Source organism: Indicator indicator, chromosome 4, assembly GCF_027791375.1.
Source record: "Indicator indicator isolate 239-I01 chromosome 4, UM_Iind_1.1, whole genome shotgun sequence".
Classification (NCBI taxonomy): Eukaryota; Metazoa; Chordata; class Aves; order Piciformes; family Indicatoridae; genus Indicator; species Indicator indicator.
Genome location: NC_072013.1, coordinates 11,633,348 through 11,653,670, shown reverse-complemented (window position 1 = coordinate 11,653,670; position 20,323 = coordinate 11,633,348). Strand labels below are relative to the sequence as shown.

Below are 20,323 nucleotides of genomic sequence, written 5' to 3'. Positions count from 1 at the left end.
AGACTTGTTGATGACCTTGCATTTTATTAAACACACAGCATGACTGCATAATTAATTTCAGGGTATATTAAATTGGGTCCAAGAGATGTGTATTATCTAACAACAAAAAAGTACAGCAAAAGAACTATTTTATAGCTGGAATGACCAATCAGTATTATATAATAGGCCATGAGGGGATTGCCAAAATGGATCCTGCAAAACCTGCATTTCAGCTGTCTTATGAGGTGCTCTCTCTGATGTGTCAGGATTGCAGATTTTCATTAGTGCTGAAAGCAGCAAGTGCTTCTTGTGCCCATCCAACACAGTTCCCACAGTTCAAGGAACAGAAAGTCCGTCAAAAAAACCAGCTTATTCGGATGACATTGGTTTGGTTATGTGACCCTCTAGAAGCCATAATTTGTCTTCCCTCCCCTTGCTTCTGTCTACCAGTAACATCCTTTTTTGCAAGTAAGTGATGCCGCAAAGAGCACAGCAAGGACACTTGAGAGCACACCAAGAGAAATGCTGACCCAGAGTTGCACAGAACATAGAGAAAATGGCTGGCTCGCCTAGGGAAAGCACAACATACTGTCAGCTTCACAGTTCTACCTCATCTCCATGGGGCTGTACATTGATAATGTATGTTATTTCATGTATGTCTATTATATACTGTGGTATATGGGCAAGTTCAAGAAAAAAGGGAGAGAATGAAGACAAAAAAAATATCTGTTTCCTCCAAGGCATACCATTTCTCCAGTGCAAACAGTAATGTAAACCAAGCCCTCTTCCCCTCCTTCACATGAAAATAAAAGTGAGCAATGCCGAACGATGGTGACACCCATTTCTAAAAGGAAAATGCCCTCGATTTACAGGCTACATCATAAAAACTCCCTGGTCTAAAGTGGATTTCCTATTCTATTGTCTCGGGGAGTAACAGGATCTGCTGTTTACAAACCAAGGAATAAAAGCACCTTCCCAGTCACATTACTGCAGCAATCCTCTCACAAAGGTGTACACCTCTTCAAAGGGGATCGGACCGCCCTGCGCCTCCCTTCTACCTGCCCTAACTCCTGCCCGTTTAACCTCAGCAGGGAGACAGGAAAAGCCGCTGGGAGGCCCGGCTCGGACCTGCCCGCCGGGATCCCCGCTGCGCGGGAGGGCGGCGGCCGGCTCCGCTCCCTCACATCCTCCGCCGCCGAGCCCCCTCTCCGGCCAGCCACGCCGCCATTTCTAGGGTCGGCCAACCCCAGGTCCCACCGTCCCCTGTTCCGCTGGAAACACGCAACCGACCTCCCCAGGGGCTACTGCCCGTTCCCACCTGGGGACACCGGCTGAGGGCAGAGCCCCAAGACGACAGCCAGGAGCAGCCGCGCCGAGCAGCGGACCATCGAAGCCAGCAGCGCCGCGCACCTGCGGAGCCAGAGCCCCAGAAGGATGGAGCACCTCTCGGCCGCTCCGCTTCCCGGAGCGGCAGGCCACCATCTCTGCTCCCTCCTGCAGTGACCTTGCGGTAGGGCTCTCATCGTACGTGAGCATCACCACAGAGACCAGCCAGGCGGTACAGCAAAGCCAGAGAACGGCTGGCGCGGGGGGAACCCCACCGCCAGCTGTCCGAGTGCGGATCACCTCAGGCAAGCGCTGGCCGGGCTAGCTCCGCACTCCCCAGCCCGACCTACCCGTAAGGGCGCTGGGGCAGACTCCCCACTTTAAAGACTACGCGCATGTACACCCATCCTGAACAGCCTGCATACCCAGTCCGCACGGGCACCCTCCCCCGCGGTTGCTGAGATACCCCCTCTCACCTGCCTCACCGCCGCCGTCGTTCTCTGGCCGCTCTGCGCCGCCCAGCCAGTTCCGCATCGAGCGCCAGGAGCGGAACGCGCCACCGCCACCCGCGGGGAGGGAGGAAAGTAGGGAGGAGCGAACCACTCACCGACGGCGGGGGGAGCCACCAGCACCAGGTGCCCACAGAGGGCGCTTCAGCTGGCTTAGGAAGGAAGGGAGCGGGAAGGGACTCGACCCCCGCCCGCCGGTCGGGATCCAGCAGGAGCCTCAGTCGTGCCTCTGAGCCGGGCCTGCAGGACACGCAGAGCTGATGGGCCCGGTCCGCGGCCCCATCACCTTCAGCTGTTAACAACCCGGGGACGGTGGGGCGCAGTCCGCTAGGTTGCACGAGGGGAAAAAAAGCTGCACGGACATGGGTCTCTAGATCATAAAACCAATGCATCATTTTAGTTGGAAAAGACCTTTAAGATCCTCAAGTCCAACAATCAGACTAACACCACTATGCCCACTAAAACACATCCCAAACTGCCATGTCAATATGGTTTTGAGGACCTCCAGGGATGGTGACTTCACCACCTACCTGGGCAGCCTGTTCCAACATCTGACCACTCTGAGTAAATAATTTTTTTCCTAATATCCAACCTAAACCACCTCTGGCACAACTTGAGGCCATTTCCTCTCATCCTTTCACTAGTTACTCAATAGAACAGACCAACACCCACATCACTACAACCTTCTTTCAGGTAGTTGTAGAGAGCAACAAGGCCTCCTCTCAGCCTTCTTTTCTCCAGACTTAACAACCCCAGTTTCCTCAGCCACTCCTTGTAACTGTTGTTCTCCAGGCCCTCTGTTGCCCTTCTCTGGACATGCTCCAGCACCTCAATGTCTTTTAAGTAGTGAGGGGCCCAAAACTGAACATGGTATTTGAGGTGCGACCTCAGCAGTGCTAAGCACAGGGGGACAATCACTTCCCTAGTCCTGCTGGCCACACTATTACTGATCTAGACCAGGATGCTGTTGGCCACCTGAGCACAGTGCTGGCTCATGTTCAGCCAGCTGTCAAACAGCACCCCCAGGTCCTTTTCCACTAGGCAGCTTTCCAGCCACTCCCCCAAGCATTGCATGGGGTTTTTGTCACCCACACACACTTGGCTCTGTTGAATCTTGTACAGCTGACCTTGGCCCATTTAGCCTAAGATCTCTGCACAGAGCCTTCTTACATTCGAACAGATCAGAACTCCTGCTCAATTTGGTGTCACCTACAAATACATCAGGCTGCATCCAGCCTAGACTTGGTAAAGATAAGCTGGATTGTATGATTCCAACAATTCTGCTACGTGAAGTGTCGAGTTTCTGCTTTCAGATTTTGTCCTGGCAAGCAGAAGCTGAAGCCTCACAGCAAAACTAGACTCCAAGCAATGAAGGCCAGTGAGAAGAATCATGTGGCTAAGGAAAGGTTGCCTTACAGTAAGGACATATAGTGCCACATACTTTTGTTATCTAAGTGAAACCATTGAGTAAATGCTTAGACACTTTAAGTTTGGGTTGGATATACTGCATTTTTCTTCTGTGGAGGACCATTGGTCAGAGACACTATGGTGTAAAGCTGGTTAGTTTGTATAAACAATGCATGACTTGCTAGGGACTACAGCCTTGAAGAGGAGCTGAAAGATTGATGATGCCTGGCTTGTGATGGAAATTCCCACTGATTAAAACAAAAGGCTGTAAGAAGACACCAAGGACATGAAGACCTAAAGGAACAAGAACTTCTTGTCAAGAGAAGAATCTTCTATCAGCAGACTGTGAAGATATAAAAGTGTTTCAACATATGTTCCTAATAAGCGAACATCATTGCCTAACTTATCTTTATGATAAAACACACACCCCCTTCAGCTGAGAAGTCCCTTGCCTACAAGACCACCCCTCTCAGAGCATGCACAATTTTGTAGATACTGTTGTTTAAATTGAAGGTGAAGAAGCTGTAAACCAAGCAGAAGTAGAACAACAATAAATATGCATAGGTAGGATTCTGTTAATCCATCTTGTATAAAGGTGTAAAAATGTAATTAGGTTGAGCACGCTTTATGGAATACCACCTAGCTCCTCACTTAGCACCAATCTGAGATAAACAAAATACCTTTGGCTTTTGCATGCCAGTTAACCCTCTTTTGGGGCTAACACGCACTCTCTATGTATTGAGTTACTTAACTGCTTTTTTGCTACTGGCTTCTAGAGATCACAAGAGAATTTGGTTATTAAAAGCTTTAATTCTTTCCCAGCTCTTATAAACCAGTACACTGTGCACCCAAATGCCTTTATTAACAAAACCAAAATTATTAAACACCAAAAATGCAACCAAAACTAGCACAAGTATCCCAATGGGATTTTTTGGTTGTTTGGTTTGGGTTTGTTGTTGTTTTTGAAGAACAGCCAAAAAAAAAGAGGTGAAATGCTTGATTTGCTATTCCATGTCTGTACTCTGCCCATTTTAGAGGAATTGGGATTTCAGAGGTACAACCATTTTTTCTTCCTCTGTCTGTTGGTCTGAATAATTATAAGCAAGTATAAAGGTGTGCCAAACAGGGACCACTGCCAGAGACTATAGTTCAAGCACCCCATGATTTCTCCAGTGGCCAAGTTAGCAAAATTAATTTGAAACAGGTAAGGTACAGAGATTCAGAGCAGCAGGACTGAGTCTCAAGCCTAGGTATCAGTTTGGCCACATACAAAGGGCTACTATGTTCTCCCCAAACGCCCACTTACTTGAGCTACCTAGGCTAACCTGGGAAGCTGCTATAAAACTAAAAACTAACTGTACTGATTTGCACTTCAAAAAAATGAGAATGTGAATATGGTAACAAGGAGCTTATGTTTGATTACATGGTAATGAAGAGGGATAAGCCAGATGCAAGGAAAATACGGTTTTCACCACTGCCATCAACTGCAATATCATGGGTTGTTACCTTGAAAATCCCTCAAATTTACATGCAAATTTTCTCTTCATATTAATGAAATGCACCTCAAAATTAAGAAAATTAAGTTAAAAATTAAGCTGATTTGTTATTACTGCCTCTTCTGATCACTGACAACCTAATTCTTTAGTAAATCCTTTAGAGGCCCTGCTGCCCTCTAATCCATTACAGGGCTAGCTCAAGCTCTGCACATTACTTCCCACCTCATACTCCACTGCAGTCTCCTATAAATCCATTCCTATTCCCTCTTCCTCTGTTTTAGTAGTTGCCAATTTAAGAGTATAAAGTAAAGCAGAAGCTTCTGCAGACGAACCTGTAGTGTGGAACCTTGCTCCATTTCCCATTGAAGCAGGGGATCAAGTGAATCATCAAGTGCTTAGGAATCAGTTAATGGCAGAGACAGCTCTCTGCTTTTCCCTTCCATGGAAGCATATGGACAGCTATTCCTGTTGCTTCTTCTATGATCATTTCTTACATATTTGTACTAGTTATCAGCTGGGATCCTGCTGAAATCCATTTGAAGGCCAGGGGCACACGGGACTCCAATTCTGGTGAGCCATGATACACAGAAAAGGGAGTAAAGCACATGGAATAAAAGGGCTAAATTCTGACTGTAGCTGTACAAATCAATGTGAGGTATGTCTGGGTAATTCATGATCTTCATGACACACACTTCCCTAAAGTCACTTCACCTATTTGCCAGCTCTGGCATAAAACAAAGTGCATAGTAAGCTAAAATCCCATAGCAGAGGCCCAAAAAAACTGTCTGGGTTTGCACTGCTATTTCTTTTTCACCACTTCTTGCTTATCCCCAACCTATATACTCACTTCTCTATCAACTCTGAGCTTGTTACATCATAAACCTATTCCACCATCCTCTAGTCTAATGACAGCACATCAGAGAATGTCAAAATCCTGTATTAGGCTTTATTCTTTTATATAAACATTAACATTTCTCAAACAGATTAGTTAAAAATACAGATTTAAACAAGAATTTCTGCAATTGCAATGAGTTATAAAAAACAACAGATTATTTTACAGATTGTTACAAGTGCTTTACAAAGGTGCAGAGTGAAGGCCAGTGGCAGGGGACCAACCTCAAGTGCAAAATGGACACAATACCCTCACCATGGGCATAGCGCTCAGATACACAGCCAAAAAAAAAAACAAACAAAAAACCCAACACAAAATGCCCCCCTCCCCCCTCAAACAAACAAACAAAAAAACCTGAGCCATGTGAACCTAGGCTCTTGGGATACTCACCGGGCAAGCAAACATAGACCCCTATGATAGAGAAGACTCATGAGACCAAGCTACCAGGATACTTAATGTTACATCTCTGAGATCAGCCATAAGATGTTGTTTCTTGGAAAAACAGAACATATTTTACACCACTATATTTCTGTTCTGTCAGATAAAATATTGCTGTAAATCCTATAATACTTATTGATGTGGATACTTAAGAACTTGCGGCATAAATCCAGCATGGATCTCACAGTGCCTGAAGTAAAGAAAGGATAATAGACCCAAGTGTCCCTCTAAAGCAGTTGGCACTCCTCATACAGGAGGAACCTCCATTCCCCACGACCATCACTAGAACCTTGAGCAAATACCTTGGAAGGACTTTGGCAAAAGGAAGACGACACAAGTGGATTTGGTCACACACAATATTCTTGCAGGCCATGATCTGAGAGTTGTGCAGACCGTAGCTTACATAATGCTCACATATTTCACTAACTGCAGTGTTGCCTCTCTCCTTAACTGATACATCTTCACATCCACCTTGGAACATTTAACACATGCTCCAAATTCTTGTAAGTTTTCGAGATTCTTTCATTACAATTACCTTGCCTAGGTACTGGTTCATTCCACCTATCCTTCTTCTATTCCACCCCTAAAGACAAAAATCTATGCCCTGATTTGTTTTGAACTAAAGCTTTCCAGCTGTTAGCAAATCAAAGGTAAAGTGAATTGGCTGAGAACCACCAAATAGTAAAACTGCATTGTATTACATTTTTTAAAATCCACTACTTCATGACTGACATCTTTCTGACGTGCAAACGCTCCTTACCCAGAAGGCCTCCCTGTTAGACAAAGGGCACTACGCATTAGAGGAATTCTTTTTCCAAAAGAGGGCCAGAATGAATGGGCAGCTCTAGAGATGAAGTCTCATATTAATGAAATAACAGCTACTTCTCTTGGAGTCATTGTAAAGGGCATCACATACAAGAGATTTTATTGATAGGACACCCAGTGAAACCCCTAGAACATCCACACTGACTTCCCTGAGCTCCTCAGATCCAGATACACTGGGGACCCTGCAGAAGTCTTTTGAGCTGGGTTACTCCGAACAGAGAGGGTTTGGCAAGTTCTTGCAAATCAACAAGGGAGGAAAGGATCAATGGGCAAGCCCTCAGGACATGCTTAGAGAGGAGAAAGACTCTGAAGAAAGAGGCGTATGTGTGTGCTGGGAAGGTCTTCATTTCTACCGTTTTCAAACATTGCATGTTACTCCTTTGGGGTATGGGCACTACACTGAAACCAACCCCCCCAGCTAACCTACCCCTGCTTCCTCCTGCACAAATCTCATGACAACATTAAAACCTCTGGCTCATCACTCCCTGCAGCCCAGAGTTCAGTGCTTTGGAGAGGGGAGGCTGGCTTCTCATTAGCAGAGGCTGGGAGATGGCATTACATCAGCACGTCAGTGCCCTGGGAGCATGCAGTCACTCATGCACATCCCATATTTCTGAGAGCAGGGGAGGGAGTTTCTTGTCCTGCAGCCGGAGGGCGAACACCTGTTCCGAGTGGACGCTACTTAGTGTCCGAAGACTGACCAGCTTCATTAACATCCGTGGAAACATCAGGCGGTCCTGCAGAATCGGACCAACAGAAAGCTGTTAGGAAATTCACATGAAAGCTTTCTTGAAATAAAATGAAATAAAATAAACTAAAACGACCACACCAAATGATGCATGGACACCACAACTCTGACTTCCAATAAATCTGGCATTCTCCAGGAGGTGGTAGTGTGGAAGAACACAAACATTACACCATGTCCCAAAACTCCAGACTTTCTATGCTGGCTAAACTATGGAAGGTGCTGGAACGCGACACAGAACAGCAGGCTGTGACAGATCACAAATCCTGAATTTACAACTGCCACCAAACAACAACCAAAGGGAAGAGCATGACAGTCCAGGCAGCAAGAGACCTGTTACAGACAGTACTGCAGGAACTGTGCCTGCATAAACAAAATCAGTTTGTCGGAGATGATCACGCACTTACATTTGGTCTGTTGATACAAATGTAAGAATGAAGGGCTTCCACATAGGTGTGTTGCAGCCTCTCCACCAGGGACTGGTCCTGCACATTTGGTCGGTCTGCCAAAAAGCAGGTTAGAAGTAAGCACATTGTCACAGGCAACTTCACTGAACTTGACATACTTGCCTAACTGCAGTCCCTCACCAGAGTTTCTCCCCGAAACCTCATCTAGCACTCGCCCAACACAGCTGAGAGACTCAGCCATGGCTGCAGCAGCTATGTCAGCTTCTGTAATTGTTCTTTCTCAGTGGTATCTGCTGCACATAGGAAGTCCTATCTGACTCACTCTTATAGAGGTGGAACGTTGAAGAAACCAAACAGTCCTACGTAAGTGTGATTGGTCTCACATTCCTATCCCAGTGAAGATGAGAAGCTGCCCACGCAGGAGGGAGTGGGAAAGCCTCTCCAGCAGTTAAGCCAGTCAGAAAAAAATAACAAACAAAAAATTTCTCTTTCAGGTCACAAGATAGGAAAACAGAAACAGAGACGGCACTCCTGGCTCAGAGCAGTACTGGCCTCACATCCAGAATCTCTTTCCTTGACCACTAGATGTCACTCATGCCATGTGACCTGCACCAGACACGTGCACCAAGTATCACAGTACCACAGTGTACCAGAGGTTGGACGGGACCTCTAGAGATCATCGGGTCCAACCCCATTAAAGGGACAGGAAAATAGCCATTTCTGAATGAGGAAAATAAATATAGGCTGATTTTTCAATACTTTTTTTTCCATCAGTGGGGAATCTGATTTCATCTGGAGGTGGCACAAGACAATTCAGAAAATAATGAATACCCTAAACAGAAATAGTAACATGCTCCCGTTATCACTAGATCCTACACACCCTCATTAATCACTCCTCTTCAGCTTGTGACCTTCCGTAACTCTACTTTCTTTGCCCTCTGACTCACTGCTGCAGCTCTTCAGATTTCCTTGACTTTTTACCTGCAGAGAAAATGTTGATGGCGATTAAAAGTGCATATTCTGCATCGTTGAGCTGTAGCTCATTCATTCCCTTTGAGAACTCAAAAATGGGGTTAATGAACTCAAACTGCAGACCTGCAACAGAAAGAAGAGAACAGGGTGAGGCCGCAACAACTGTTTCCTCTCTTTCCCTCCCTCCATCTCATGGAATAAACTGCAAGAAACCCATCACACTATGCCAGTTAGTGGAGAGCACAGGCGGGCAGGGAACACCCCTTACATTATGTTCCATGAGCGGGTGAAATCTCCCTTTACACCCCACCACTACTGGTGAGCACCAACAACAGCAGCTGATGAGTCAGGCTCCAACCATAAAATGATACTATGTCTGGGTTTTCAAAGAACCTTGAATGCCCCAGAGCACATTACTTGGCAACAGCTAGAGGAATGTATCATCAACTATTGGGCAAGTCCACCAAGAAGTGAGAAACTCACAAGTACGTTATCTACATCTTCCACTCTCACTTCACCATCTCCTTCAAACCCAACAGCTTTAATCCCATGCTCTAGATTCATGTGAATTGAAAATATATAGTTCTAAGAACTCTGAATTATGCCATTTGCTTCAGTTCAGAAAGATGGAAGAGTTGAGGTAGAGCCTGGCTTATGCTTCCAATCACCTCCCTTTGACAAATGCAGTTAGGCAGAAATGCATTGGTATGTATCATCCTAACTTAGAGAGGCCACTGTCAAATCAGGTCCCTTTCTGCTATGTGCTACACAATCATGCTGAAAACTTCAGGCCTTTCCCCCCAAAAAACACATCTAAGTTTCTAATTTCCTGAAGTACAACAAAAAAAGGCTACCAAGAAGAGGATCAAAGAGGAAAGTTGAACATATAGGCATCTCAAGTATAAATGGTTAAATAGCTATCCAAGGAATCAAAGTAAAAAGATTACATGAAGGACAGCCAAGTTGTATTTTCAGAAATCCTTTAGATACATACTTCCTGTTACTTCAACAGCAATCACATACAGCAATTTCTCCTGGAAACCCAGACTTTAGGAATCACATCACCACATCACATACTGAGCTGGTAACATGTCTAAAGCACACTGCAGGGATCTTCACATCAACTGAAATCCTATTGATGTCATCACTTAGAGCATGCATCTAAATTAGCAAGTGATACACTTGCAAAGGAGAAAAGGCTGGGGTTTGATTTGTTGTGATCTAATACGGCTCTAAGACACATGTCCACATAAGATCTCTACCAGCAAGCAAGTTCACACCAGCTGCTAACGCTAGGTACTCTCTTTACAGCAAGATTTTCACTTGGTGGGAGTCCAAATTTTCCAAAACAAGTTCACACTTAACAGAAGATATGAACTGAGATCGTTTCACATATTAAAAGAAAGGCAGAGAAAAAAAAAAAAAGTTGTGGGCCTATTAGTCTGGCCCTGCTCTTAACCCCTCACCTGATTTCAGCTTTAAGACACTACATTCTATTTCCAGTAGCCCACATTAAAAAGATTCAAGAACACAACACAGGGAAGGAAGAAACACCTGTCTAATGCACCACCTGCTTTGGCGAAGTCATCCCGATTATAGCTCAGGTCCTTCAGAAAGGTGATGCTCTCAATCTCTGGATTGTAGCGCCGAGATGTCTCCAACAACATAACCTGAAACCAGAAATGGGTACACTTGATTTGAAAACAAGAAAGAACATTACAACATCAATAGTTTGCTGAGGGTTAGAGCATCTCCCCCTTAAAAAATAAAAAACAAAAACCAAACAACACCCCTCCATGACATTTCTTTCAGAGTGCTTAAAAATTCTAACATAAAATTCTGCTGCATCCTTTGTGTTGTCTGCTTCTAGGAAGACGGAAATACCTGCTTACCACTACCTAGGCTCTTGCTTCATTCTCCTCCATGGCCCTTTGCTAGTACAGCCCGGCACTACGCTAATGGTCCTACAGCTGTAGTCCTTCAGCCTGCTATCCCCCAAAAGAAAAACGATGGAACCAATTCTCCAGGTAAATAATCCAAATTCTTTCATCACTGCTATTACGTGTTGTGGTGGAGCCAAACTCTCACCTCTATGGTAGATGTCTTCAGCAAAGCAATCTGATCTTCCCTGGTGAGCTCCAAGAAGCCAGGGAGTTGCTTGGCGAAGTCTACAATCTCTTGTACAGAGATAATTGCGAGCTCTGTGAAATGAGCAAAACGCTGCTGCCTTGCTTCACGGTTGTTAGGGTCAGGAACCTGGGGCCACGGCTGTGGGAATGAGAAGAGACAGCATATGTATGTGAATGATGGAAACAGGGCAGAAAGATGAAAAGATAAAGTGAACAGAGGAGGAAAATGAGATACATGGGAACATCATCCTTTGCCATTCTTTACAGAACTTTAGCCTACAGATGCAATGCCTGAAGTATCTCTGTTCTCCCAAATCATTTACCCACAACCACAACTTAATTCAAGTACACTGGTAGAGTTTTTACCGTCACTTTGAGCCTGTCTGTGAACGAGCGCTGGTTGCACTGCTGCTGAGCAGCCACAAGCTTCTTTATCATGCTCAGCTGTTCAGGTGTCAGTTTGTGGGAAGGGCTTGGTGGATTTGGAGGGTTTGGACGCACCACAACTGTCCGAGCCTGATTGTCTTCCTGTTTCTTCAGTTTCTTGAGCTGGATCTGTTCTTCAGACAGAACATCTAAAGCAGAAACAGCCAGAGATCAATCGTAACAGAGGAACACAATGGAAGCCACACTAAACACAGGGCTTTTTTTTGGTTGGTTGGTTGGGTTTTTTTGTTTGTTTGTTTGTTTCTTCAGTTGCAAAGTCAAAGGCTATGTCATTTAGACATAAGTTTGTATGGAATAAAGGAACTCAGAGGCATGTGCTGTGAAAAATCTTACTGGATCAGCTACTTACGGGCATTAAAACTTGTTATCAGCCTGTAACTAAGTTAACTGAAGAATTCATTGAATTCAACATAGAGGAGGTTTGTTGTTTCATTAAGTCAAAGCTGCAAAAAACTGAAACCTGCATCCACAAAATTCCAAAACAACGAGACATACATGGATTCAAGGACTGTCTTCAAGAGAATCATCCTTTGAGTTAGTCATGAATGAACAAAAAGCAGAAAAGGGACTGCCTGGAAAACAAACCATGTCTTCAGGAACAGAGCTTAGAAAAAAAAAAAACAAAAACAAAAAACCATAAATAAAGCTGGACTTTGCAAACAAGATTTTAAAAGTGCTGAAAGATTATTTGCCCGGTTTTTAAGAATAGGCTAACAAGGAAATACGGCTGCTACACAGGAAGGCAGGCCCTGAAAATGAACAAGTAAATACTTGCACTTCTCAAAAGACTCATGTTAAACTTTATGACAAGAAATGGAAAACATGGGAAAGTGAGAGAGCATTCTGAAATAGACAAACAGGATTGGAGAGAATGATGAACATAGCATATTCAAGATGAGAGGAATCTTTATTCCTGACTTCCAAAAGGGAGGATGGACACCCAGGTACACACACACAACAAAGATTCCAATTCTAACAACAAAAATATTCAATAGAATTACCAAATCAAGGGAAATATATAAGATTAGAGAACTCTGCTCACAGTATTAGTTTAAGAAGGGAAAGTAATTGACCAAGTAACTACAGTCCCTCATCTTGGGACTCAGATGCACAAAGATTTTATAGCCAAGTAACAAGTTAACAGATACTATTGAACCTTGAAAACTGCCTCTATCTGCAAGCTTCTATACCATATTAAATTCAAAGCAATCTCAGTTACTCAGTTTGCCATGAAGGAACTATTTAACTTTATGATTCACACTGGCTTAAGAACAATAAACTGGTCATGAATAACTTGAGGCTGGGAATTACAAGAATGTTTTCAACTATTAGAAGGAAGTACAGCAATGACTTTCCAAATGAAATAGCTGGAAGAAAAAGCCCTCAGTTTCTGTCAAGATTAACAAGGCAAACTTGCAGTGAGAATTACAGTGTTGATAAGAATTACCAAGCACATGTTAATAACAATCCAAAGATTCCTTTTGGTCTAATCTTCCTTCCTGATCTGCCTTCAACATAAGACAATGAGTAAACACAGAAACACACAGATCCTCTCTAGCATTGACCTATGACAGAAGGATAGCAATGTGAACAGACAGCCTTGCTACATAGGTTTTCAAGGAACTCCCAGGGCAGGGGCAAAAGGGGCAACGACAGCATAATAATGTGATGCAATCAGTGTGGCCAAGATACCAATTACATGTTAGATGTGCAGCTTTTCATTTTGGGGGTGGGGGGAAGGAGGGAGAATGTTTCCTTGATGCAGCTTAGTGGAACTTACTTTTTGCAGTAGTACTTTTATAACATGTTTCCAATATACTTTCTGTTCCTCACTGTTCTGCATGTCAGAATAGGAAACTTCACACAGATTTAACATCAACCAAGCATCCATTTGGTCACTCTTGGCCAGCAACAGGATGAAACCTGCATGCCTTGGCAGAGGAGGGCTGTTACTGATTTATCATCTGGAATGTTGTTGAATATTCAGAAACCACAGCCTTACAGCTCATATGAGAAAAACAGCAGAGTTTGCTAAAGGGAGCAATGAGATAAGGTCTGCACAAGAAGAGCTGCAGTGCTGTGGTGCTGTCCTTGACCTCCGTCACAAGCTCACAGTACGAGGCAAAGGAAAACGCCTGTTGTTCAGTAAGAGTGATCACCAACCTTGCAGTCATGATCACAAGATAGACACAAGCCTGAGCTTACCGATACAGTTGACAGCATATCAAAGAACTCATAAATCTTAGTTGAGAGCCTTTCCTCTGATGTCATATTCCCTGAGTCCTTATAAAATAGCATGTTTGAGGACACAGCAGGGCTGGGGCTCTCAGCACACCTGTGTTGTTACACCAACACCTTCACCTCGCCACATGATCCCTGCTAAGCTCTTGGTGATTTCCCATACATTCTGCATGCAGTCTGCATGGCTCACTGGTGACCCCCAAGCACTCACTGCTACTCTTTACACCCGTAGTCCCCCAGCCCACCCCGCCACTTCCCGCCCAACGCCAGAGGGTTCCCAGGAGCACCGTTTCCTGCACTCACACTGCTCCCGCATTCCTGCTTCCTGGCACTTGCGCAGCCGGCACTCCTGACACTTGCGACGCATGTACATGTCCATCTCACACTTGCCACCGTTCTTGCAGACATACTGTGCACCCTTGATGACACTGCGCCGGAAGAAGCCCTTGCAGCCTTCACAGCTCAGCACGTTGTAGTGGAAGCCAGAGGCCTTGTCCCCACACACGCTGCACACTTCATTTCCCAGCATCTTAGGGGCTGGGCCCTTCTTCCGCTTCAGGGGGGGATTTTCTACTGACATGAACAGTAGCAGGGAAAAGGAAAAACAAAAAGAAAAGAAAACCCACACACATGAGGCAAGCACAATGATTGCAGCTGACTGCACCATTTCTTATAATAAGCAATATCTTCATTCAAATCCACTATCTCCCAAACACACAGATGAAAAGGTCAAGGCTTCCATTTGAGAGACTCCCCTTCTGGGTAAGTATATCTCCTGCAATGAACCAAGCATTGACTTCATCCAAATGGTTTCATCACAGCTATATGAACAGGCTATGTATTAGCTCAAGCTAAATGTTCTTCTGCTCACTCCATCAGCAAGAGTGACAGTTAAGTTATCAATGTGATAAAGAGCTGCAAAAAAGTTCAGCTGAAATCCAAGACTGTGAAGAAAGTAATTTTCTTCAGAATTCATCCCCAGTTCTCTTACTTCTACTCTCTGCCACACTCATGCAGAAGGATAAGGAAAAAATGGTTCAGCAGTCAATCACAGAAAACCAGTGTTGAAACTGTGACTGTACAAAAAGCAGAATAAGTAGGAAATCCCTGTAACTGGAACACTTAGAGAAACTGTCAAGACAGAAGACAGCAGATTCATGGAGGTAAGAGCCAATAAGCAGGCAAGCAGCACCCTGCACAAGTTCTGTGAACCTCTGGACTGGTGAAGCCATCGTTTACTCTTCAAGAAAAGTGCTCCCCACTCCTAAAACTGAACTCTTACTGACAGTTCATTTACTGAATGTTGTTATTCCATCCAAAACACAGGACCATCTGAAACACCACTGCCTCACATTTCAGATGGTCTTCTGCAGCAGTTCCCAGCTCTTCCTATGTCATTCTCATAGATCTTAATCTTGTCACTGGCTGTATATTTTGAAAACATCTCTGGCCTGCTCAAACTTGTCTCACCTTAAGCATTCCAGTCAAATGCTTACCAATGTTATTTGCATATTCCCTCCCTATCAGCTATCTTGCTTTTTGTTCAATTTAATTCTAGCCACACTGACATTTGTCTGCCCTGCACAGCTCATAGTGCAAGTGTTTTTCTCTCTGTCAGATACGATAGATTCTTCTGTGGCAGCTGTTCATAAAGATTACAAATAGCATGTCTTGGTAAGTTTCCAGAGTATGTTTAGATATGCCTGGAAAGCCTTTACAGTGGAGCTAACTCATAGGGATTGGTTTGCAGAACCAGGGTGCTGCATTTCCTAATCAGCATCAGGGTTACAATGGCATGTCTCACTTCTGTACATATGGTTCCAACACTTCAACCTTTACTCAGTTACCATTTTGCTTGAGGTCCTGAAATGCTAAACAGTTTTAGGTCAGTCTCAGAAATTATTATTAGTGTTGATCACTACATATTGGTTTTCACAGTCTGAAATATCTCGGTGTCAATTTTCAATCCCATTGACTTTACAGAGGTCTGGAGGTCACTCATTTTGGCCTTCACTTCTCAGTGAAGATTGGGCAGCAGGAAAATGTCAGCAGAAAGGCAGCAGAAAGGTTAAGTCTCTGATATTCCTGTCTCTTGTTCTACTGTATTTCTCTTCACACAATCTATTACCAAGAGAAAATATTGGAATTCCTGCAGTCTGCCATTACATATATATTAACTGGTAAAGTAACTTTGCAGAAGCCTCAAATGATATTAGTGTTTCTAAAGGCACATCAGAGTAATTCAATGACTGCCACAAGATGTCCATCTTGTGGATTTCTTAGTTGTCTTTAAGACATTACATAAATGCCACATTACCATTTCTATGACTTTTTTGAGACAGACTTATTCTTTCACCTCTACAAATTATTTTCCACTTCTGAACACTAACCATTTTAATTATACAGCTTACTGTCATTTTCTGTAATCAACGATAACATAAATAATTTGAGATTTATCAAGTACGAATGCCATCTCTGCACCTTTAGCTCTCAGTAGGGTTCCTCTTTGGTAGATCCTCTAGTTATTTCTTTCAACATTTTTGTAAGGCATTTATCAACTGTTTTCTTTTCCTGTCCTCAGATTTGTTTTAAGGACTTGTACTGGATTATGTCTCATTGCCTTTCAACTATCCTTTTTGTTTCTGCTCTACTGATGAGCCCTCATTCAATGTTGAGATTACTTTTTAATATCAGGTCTGCCCATTCCCTCATTGTTCAAATTCATTTATTTGTCATATTTTCATTAAGTTGCTGACACTATGCAGGACACCTCACTTGTGTTTTCCTATTTTTTTCCCTGTTACCCATCCAGAGACGCTATACTACATCTTACAGTTTGTAAGTGTAGGACTGTGTGTGCCAGCAGCAATTGTAACAGCAAAATCTCAATACTTTTTCCTCATACTCTTTTAACATCACTTAGTCTCAGAAAGGCATAGAAGAAACTTCTACTGTCTTGCCATTATATGAATCTGCAAGAACCTGTTACTTCTTTGCATCACTAATGCTCATTAGATTGCCACCTGCAGCAAAATTTTATTGTTCAGCAGCTTTTGATAAGGCTAATGAAATTAATTTTACTGCTGCAGAAGTAGCCTCTTGAAGGTCAAATAATCAAAGTATTCAACACATTCATCACCTGGATAAACCCGGTCAGATTCAGCTATCAATATCTCATTCTACTGTTACACAGCACAGCAAAACTCACTCTAAAATTTTGCCAAGTTATCAATTCTGCTTGCAGCTGAACGAAGGGATAGCTGTTAGTTCGCATGGATCTAGTAAGAATTCTTCCACACCTGCATGCTCAGGGGGAGTTTCTGAGCCAGGGAAGAGCGAAAGTCCTTCCTCTTCCATCTCAAATACACTTGCCACCCTCTTCCCATGATCCTGTGTGCTGAGTTGAGTCGGACCCATGGAGGCCACACAGGAAGGGCTCACTGTAATCTCATCGCTGCAGCATTGTTCCTGCTGAGCAAGGGGCCACAGGCGTCGTACTTTAAGGTCTTCAGTTTCTCACTGCCACTGAAAGTCACAAAGGAAGTACCTGTGGAAAAAAACACAGATGAAAAAGAGGCAAGAGTTCAACTTCTGAGGCTATTAATTCCCGAAATCTGTTACAATCTGCATCACAAGCAAGCTGTGAGATTTTGTTTCCGTGTTTATTAAAAGCAACAATTAACTTGGTTTTATCAATGTTTATTCTCTTGAAACACAGTATTTTAGCAAACTGTGTTGAAAGGTACACAATTAGCACACCCAGGCACAAAACTGTCTTTTTACTGCCAAAGTATTTATCAAAGCAGGACAAGTCTTTATTACTGCTAACATCACCAGGGGACCTCAACTCTGACCGTTCCAAGTGTGCATGAGGGAAATTCCAGATTTTGCAGCTGGTAAGCTTTGTTAAAGCCTCTAGTAACAAATATTTCAGTGCTGCCAGCTGCTCTGGATCTTGTGGCATGTACTGCAGAACACAAAGAAAACTGTAAAAGACAATTTTGATACAGTAATTTAGTGAAGACTAGAAAACAACACATTTTGCTATTAACATCAGTACACAAAGGCTGGGCCAAAAATCAATGATGTATTAAAGATGAAGATGACAAATCCTACCCTCACGTACAGCAAGAAATTGGAAGCCAGCATCATACCTACAGGAAATGACCATTACACCATTCTCAAGAAATATACCACCAACCTTCTCAGAATAACCTTTCCTGGAACCTGGAAACCATACTGAAAAATCATACAGCACTAACGGCACTACAGAAGCTGCACCTGGAAAGTGAGTCCAATCACTTTTTCCAAAAAGCCTCACTTGCAACAAAAAAGGCCTGATTGGTTTGATTGCACAGATGTAGTGAAATTGATGCAAACTGCTAATGTAAACAACCCTAACTGACCTGGACATGCATTCGATCAGTTGACCTTAACTCAGTGATTTACCAATGCAAGCTAAAGGGATTAACTGATTTTAAAAGCAGCTATGGTGAAGGCCTGTACCTGTTTAACTAGAGTGACAGAGTTCAGGACTAGAAGCGTGCCACTCTCTGAAATACAGGAGGCAACAGAAAGCTGTGCAAGCAGCCCAGGTACAAAAGCGTCAGGTAAGCAGGGGCGTGCCTCACATACTGCAGTGCTGACTGAAAAGCAGCAGAGGACCAGTACCAACTCCTTTCTTCCCTCCTGGGCATTTGGACCAGACCGCGCAACTTTTCTTAGAATGCCAAAGTACTTCTACAAACCACTCCCCTTCCAACAGTCATCAAGCATAAAAGCGGTCATACTGTCAAGCCTGCTCAGCTCCTGCCATATCCCATTACACTGTAGCAGATAACAGACGCAGGTGTTAATCTACAGGGCACTTGAATTCACATGACCTTTGTAAACACAGACTCATACTGCCTAAAGAATTCAGAGCTCAGTCCCCCTTGCTGCATACAGACACTGAATCACTGGGGGAACAGACTATCTAGGATAAAAACACTGGCATCAAATACAGCTCAGAGCTATAGGATGGAAGAAGTCTTACTGTAGAAGACCACAACCAAACCGATGTGACTTGCAACCAGTTCAGAGAGACTCACAATCCTCAAAGGAACAACACAGCTATCACAGAATCACAGAGCATTAGGGGTTGAAAGGGACTTGGAAAGATCACCCAGTCCAACCCCCCGTGCCAGAGCAGGATCACCTAGAATAGGTCACACAGGAACGTGTCCAGACAGGTTTTAAAAGTCTCCACAGAAGGAGACCCTACAACCTCTCTGGGCAGCCTACTTGAGTGTTCTGTCACCCTCACAGGGAAAAAGTTTTTCCTTATGTTTAGGCAGAACCTCCTATGCTCCAGCTTACACCCACTGGCCCTTATCACAATCAGCTTTTTTAAAAAAGTCTCCACAGTAAATCCAGCAGCTAAAAACCCTGAGGAGAGGCACAGAGCATCAGATAGAGACAGGAGCTTCACTGAAACAATCACAAACCTAGTTCCTAGTTCCCTGTAACCTCCTCACTGATGCTGGTATCAGACATTGCTGGACATGTCTGAGCACAAAACAAGAAAGCCAACTGTATTGCCTCAGTGTATCTTCACATTCCTTCAAACCATGCAATAGACTCACTCAAACATTAATTATTGTGCAAAATGAATCACCACCAGCAGTACTGCAGTAATTTTTCAAAGGAAGAGTTTGAGGCCCTCAGCTAAAGGACTGAGTGACATTGCTAAGACCCCGTTGCTTTCACTTCAGTAAACCAGTCTTGCTGCATCCCAGCTCTGACTGCAATGTGTCCTGAAAAGCAAAAAAAACAATACAGCCTGACGGGATTTCAAAACATTCATGACTAACATTGCAAGAGTGCAACTTGACAGCAAGATATCTGGAGCCCAAAGGGGAGTTTCTAGGAGACCGTAGCCTTCCTGACAATGTCAGAGAAGCCTGCAGCTACCAACAGGATGGCAGAGCATAAACCCACATGCATCCCCCAGGACATGGCAAGGGGTAAAATTTATCATGCACCTAGGCTCCAACCTTCCCAAAACTGAATGGGCCATACAGGATAAGCCTCTTGTCTTCACTACTCCTAAATCAGAACATTTTAAGTTTTGTAGATGTGGTAACAGTTGCAGGCTGAGAAAATTGACCTAACTACAAACAGCACTCTGGTGCTACCTAAAGAAACTTAAACTAGCATTCTCCCCAGAGCCACGCAAGTGGGGAAGCTGTGTGACTAGGTCAGGGAGTTAAGTTTCCACTGAAATACATGAAGATTGTTTTCAAATTACTACAAATCTTGATGAGTTCTGTACTAACAATCACATTACTAGAGGTTCCTATCTTCTGATTTGCACCAACAGAAAACAGAGAAGGGGACACAAGCCATAACTGAAAGAGGGAACAGCGTTTCCTCGACAAAATCCTCCGTCCTACCTCCCACTGTCTGTCTCAACTCTCTTGTCAGTTTTAGAAACCAGGGTTGGTCAAGTGACAAAAGATGAAGCAATCA

The 20,323-nt window shown here is 43.8% G+C and overlaps 1 protein-coding gene across 1 annotated transcript in view; it reads right to left on the bottom strand.

Moving 5' to 3' along the window:
* Positions 1-5,661: 5,661 nt before the first annotated feature.
* The window catches only part of NR1H3 (nuclear receptor subfamily 1 group H member 3), a 28,232-nt gene continuing 13,570 nt past the window's right edge, over positions 5,662-20,323 (bottom strand). The window contains exons 2-9 of the mRNA XM_054380684.1: positions 17,113-17,360; positions 14,117-14,383; positions 11,492-11,700; positions 11,085-11,264; positions 10,567-10,666; positions 9,006-9,119; positions 8,025-8,119; positions 5,662-7,609 (exon numbers count right to left, since the gene is read on the bottom strand). Of these exons, the coding sequence (XP_054236659.1) occupies positions 7,463-7,609; positions 8,025-8,119; positions 9,006-9,119; positions 10,567-10,666; positions 11,085-11,264; positions 11,492-11,700; positions 14,117-14,383; positions 17,113-17,230 (1,230 nt within the window). The 5' untranslated portion in view covers positions 17,231-17,360 and the 3' untranslated portion in view covers positions 5,662-7,462. The remainder of the gene's footprint in view (positions 7,610-8,024; positions 8,120-9,005; positions 9,120-10,566; positions 10,667-11,084; positions 11,265-11,491; positions 11,701-14,116; positions 14,384-17,112; positions 17,361-20,323) is intronic.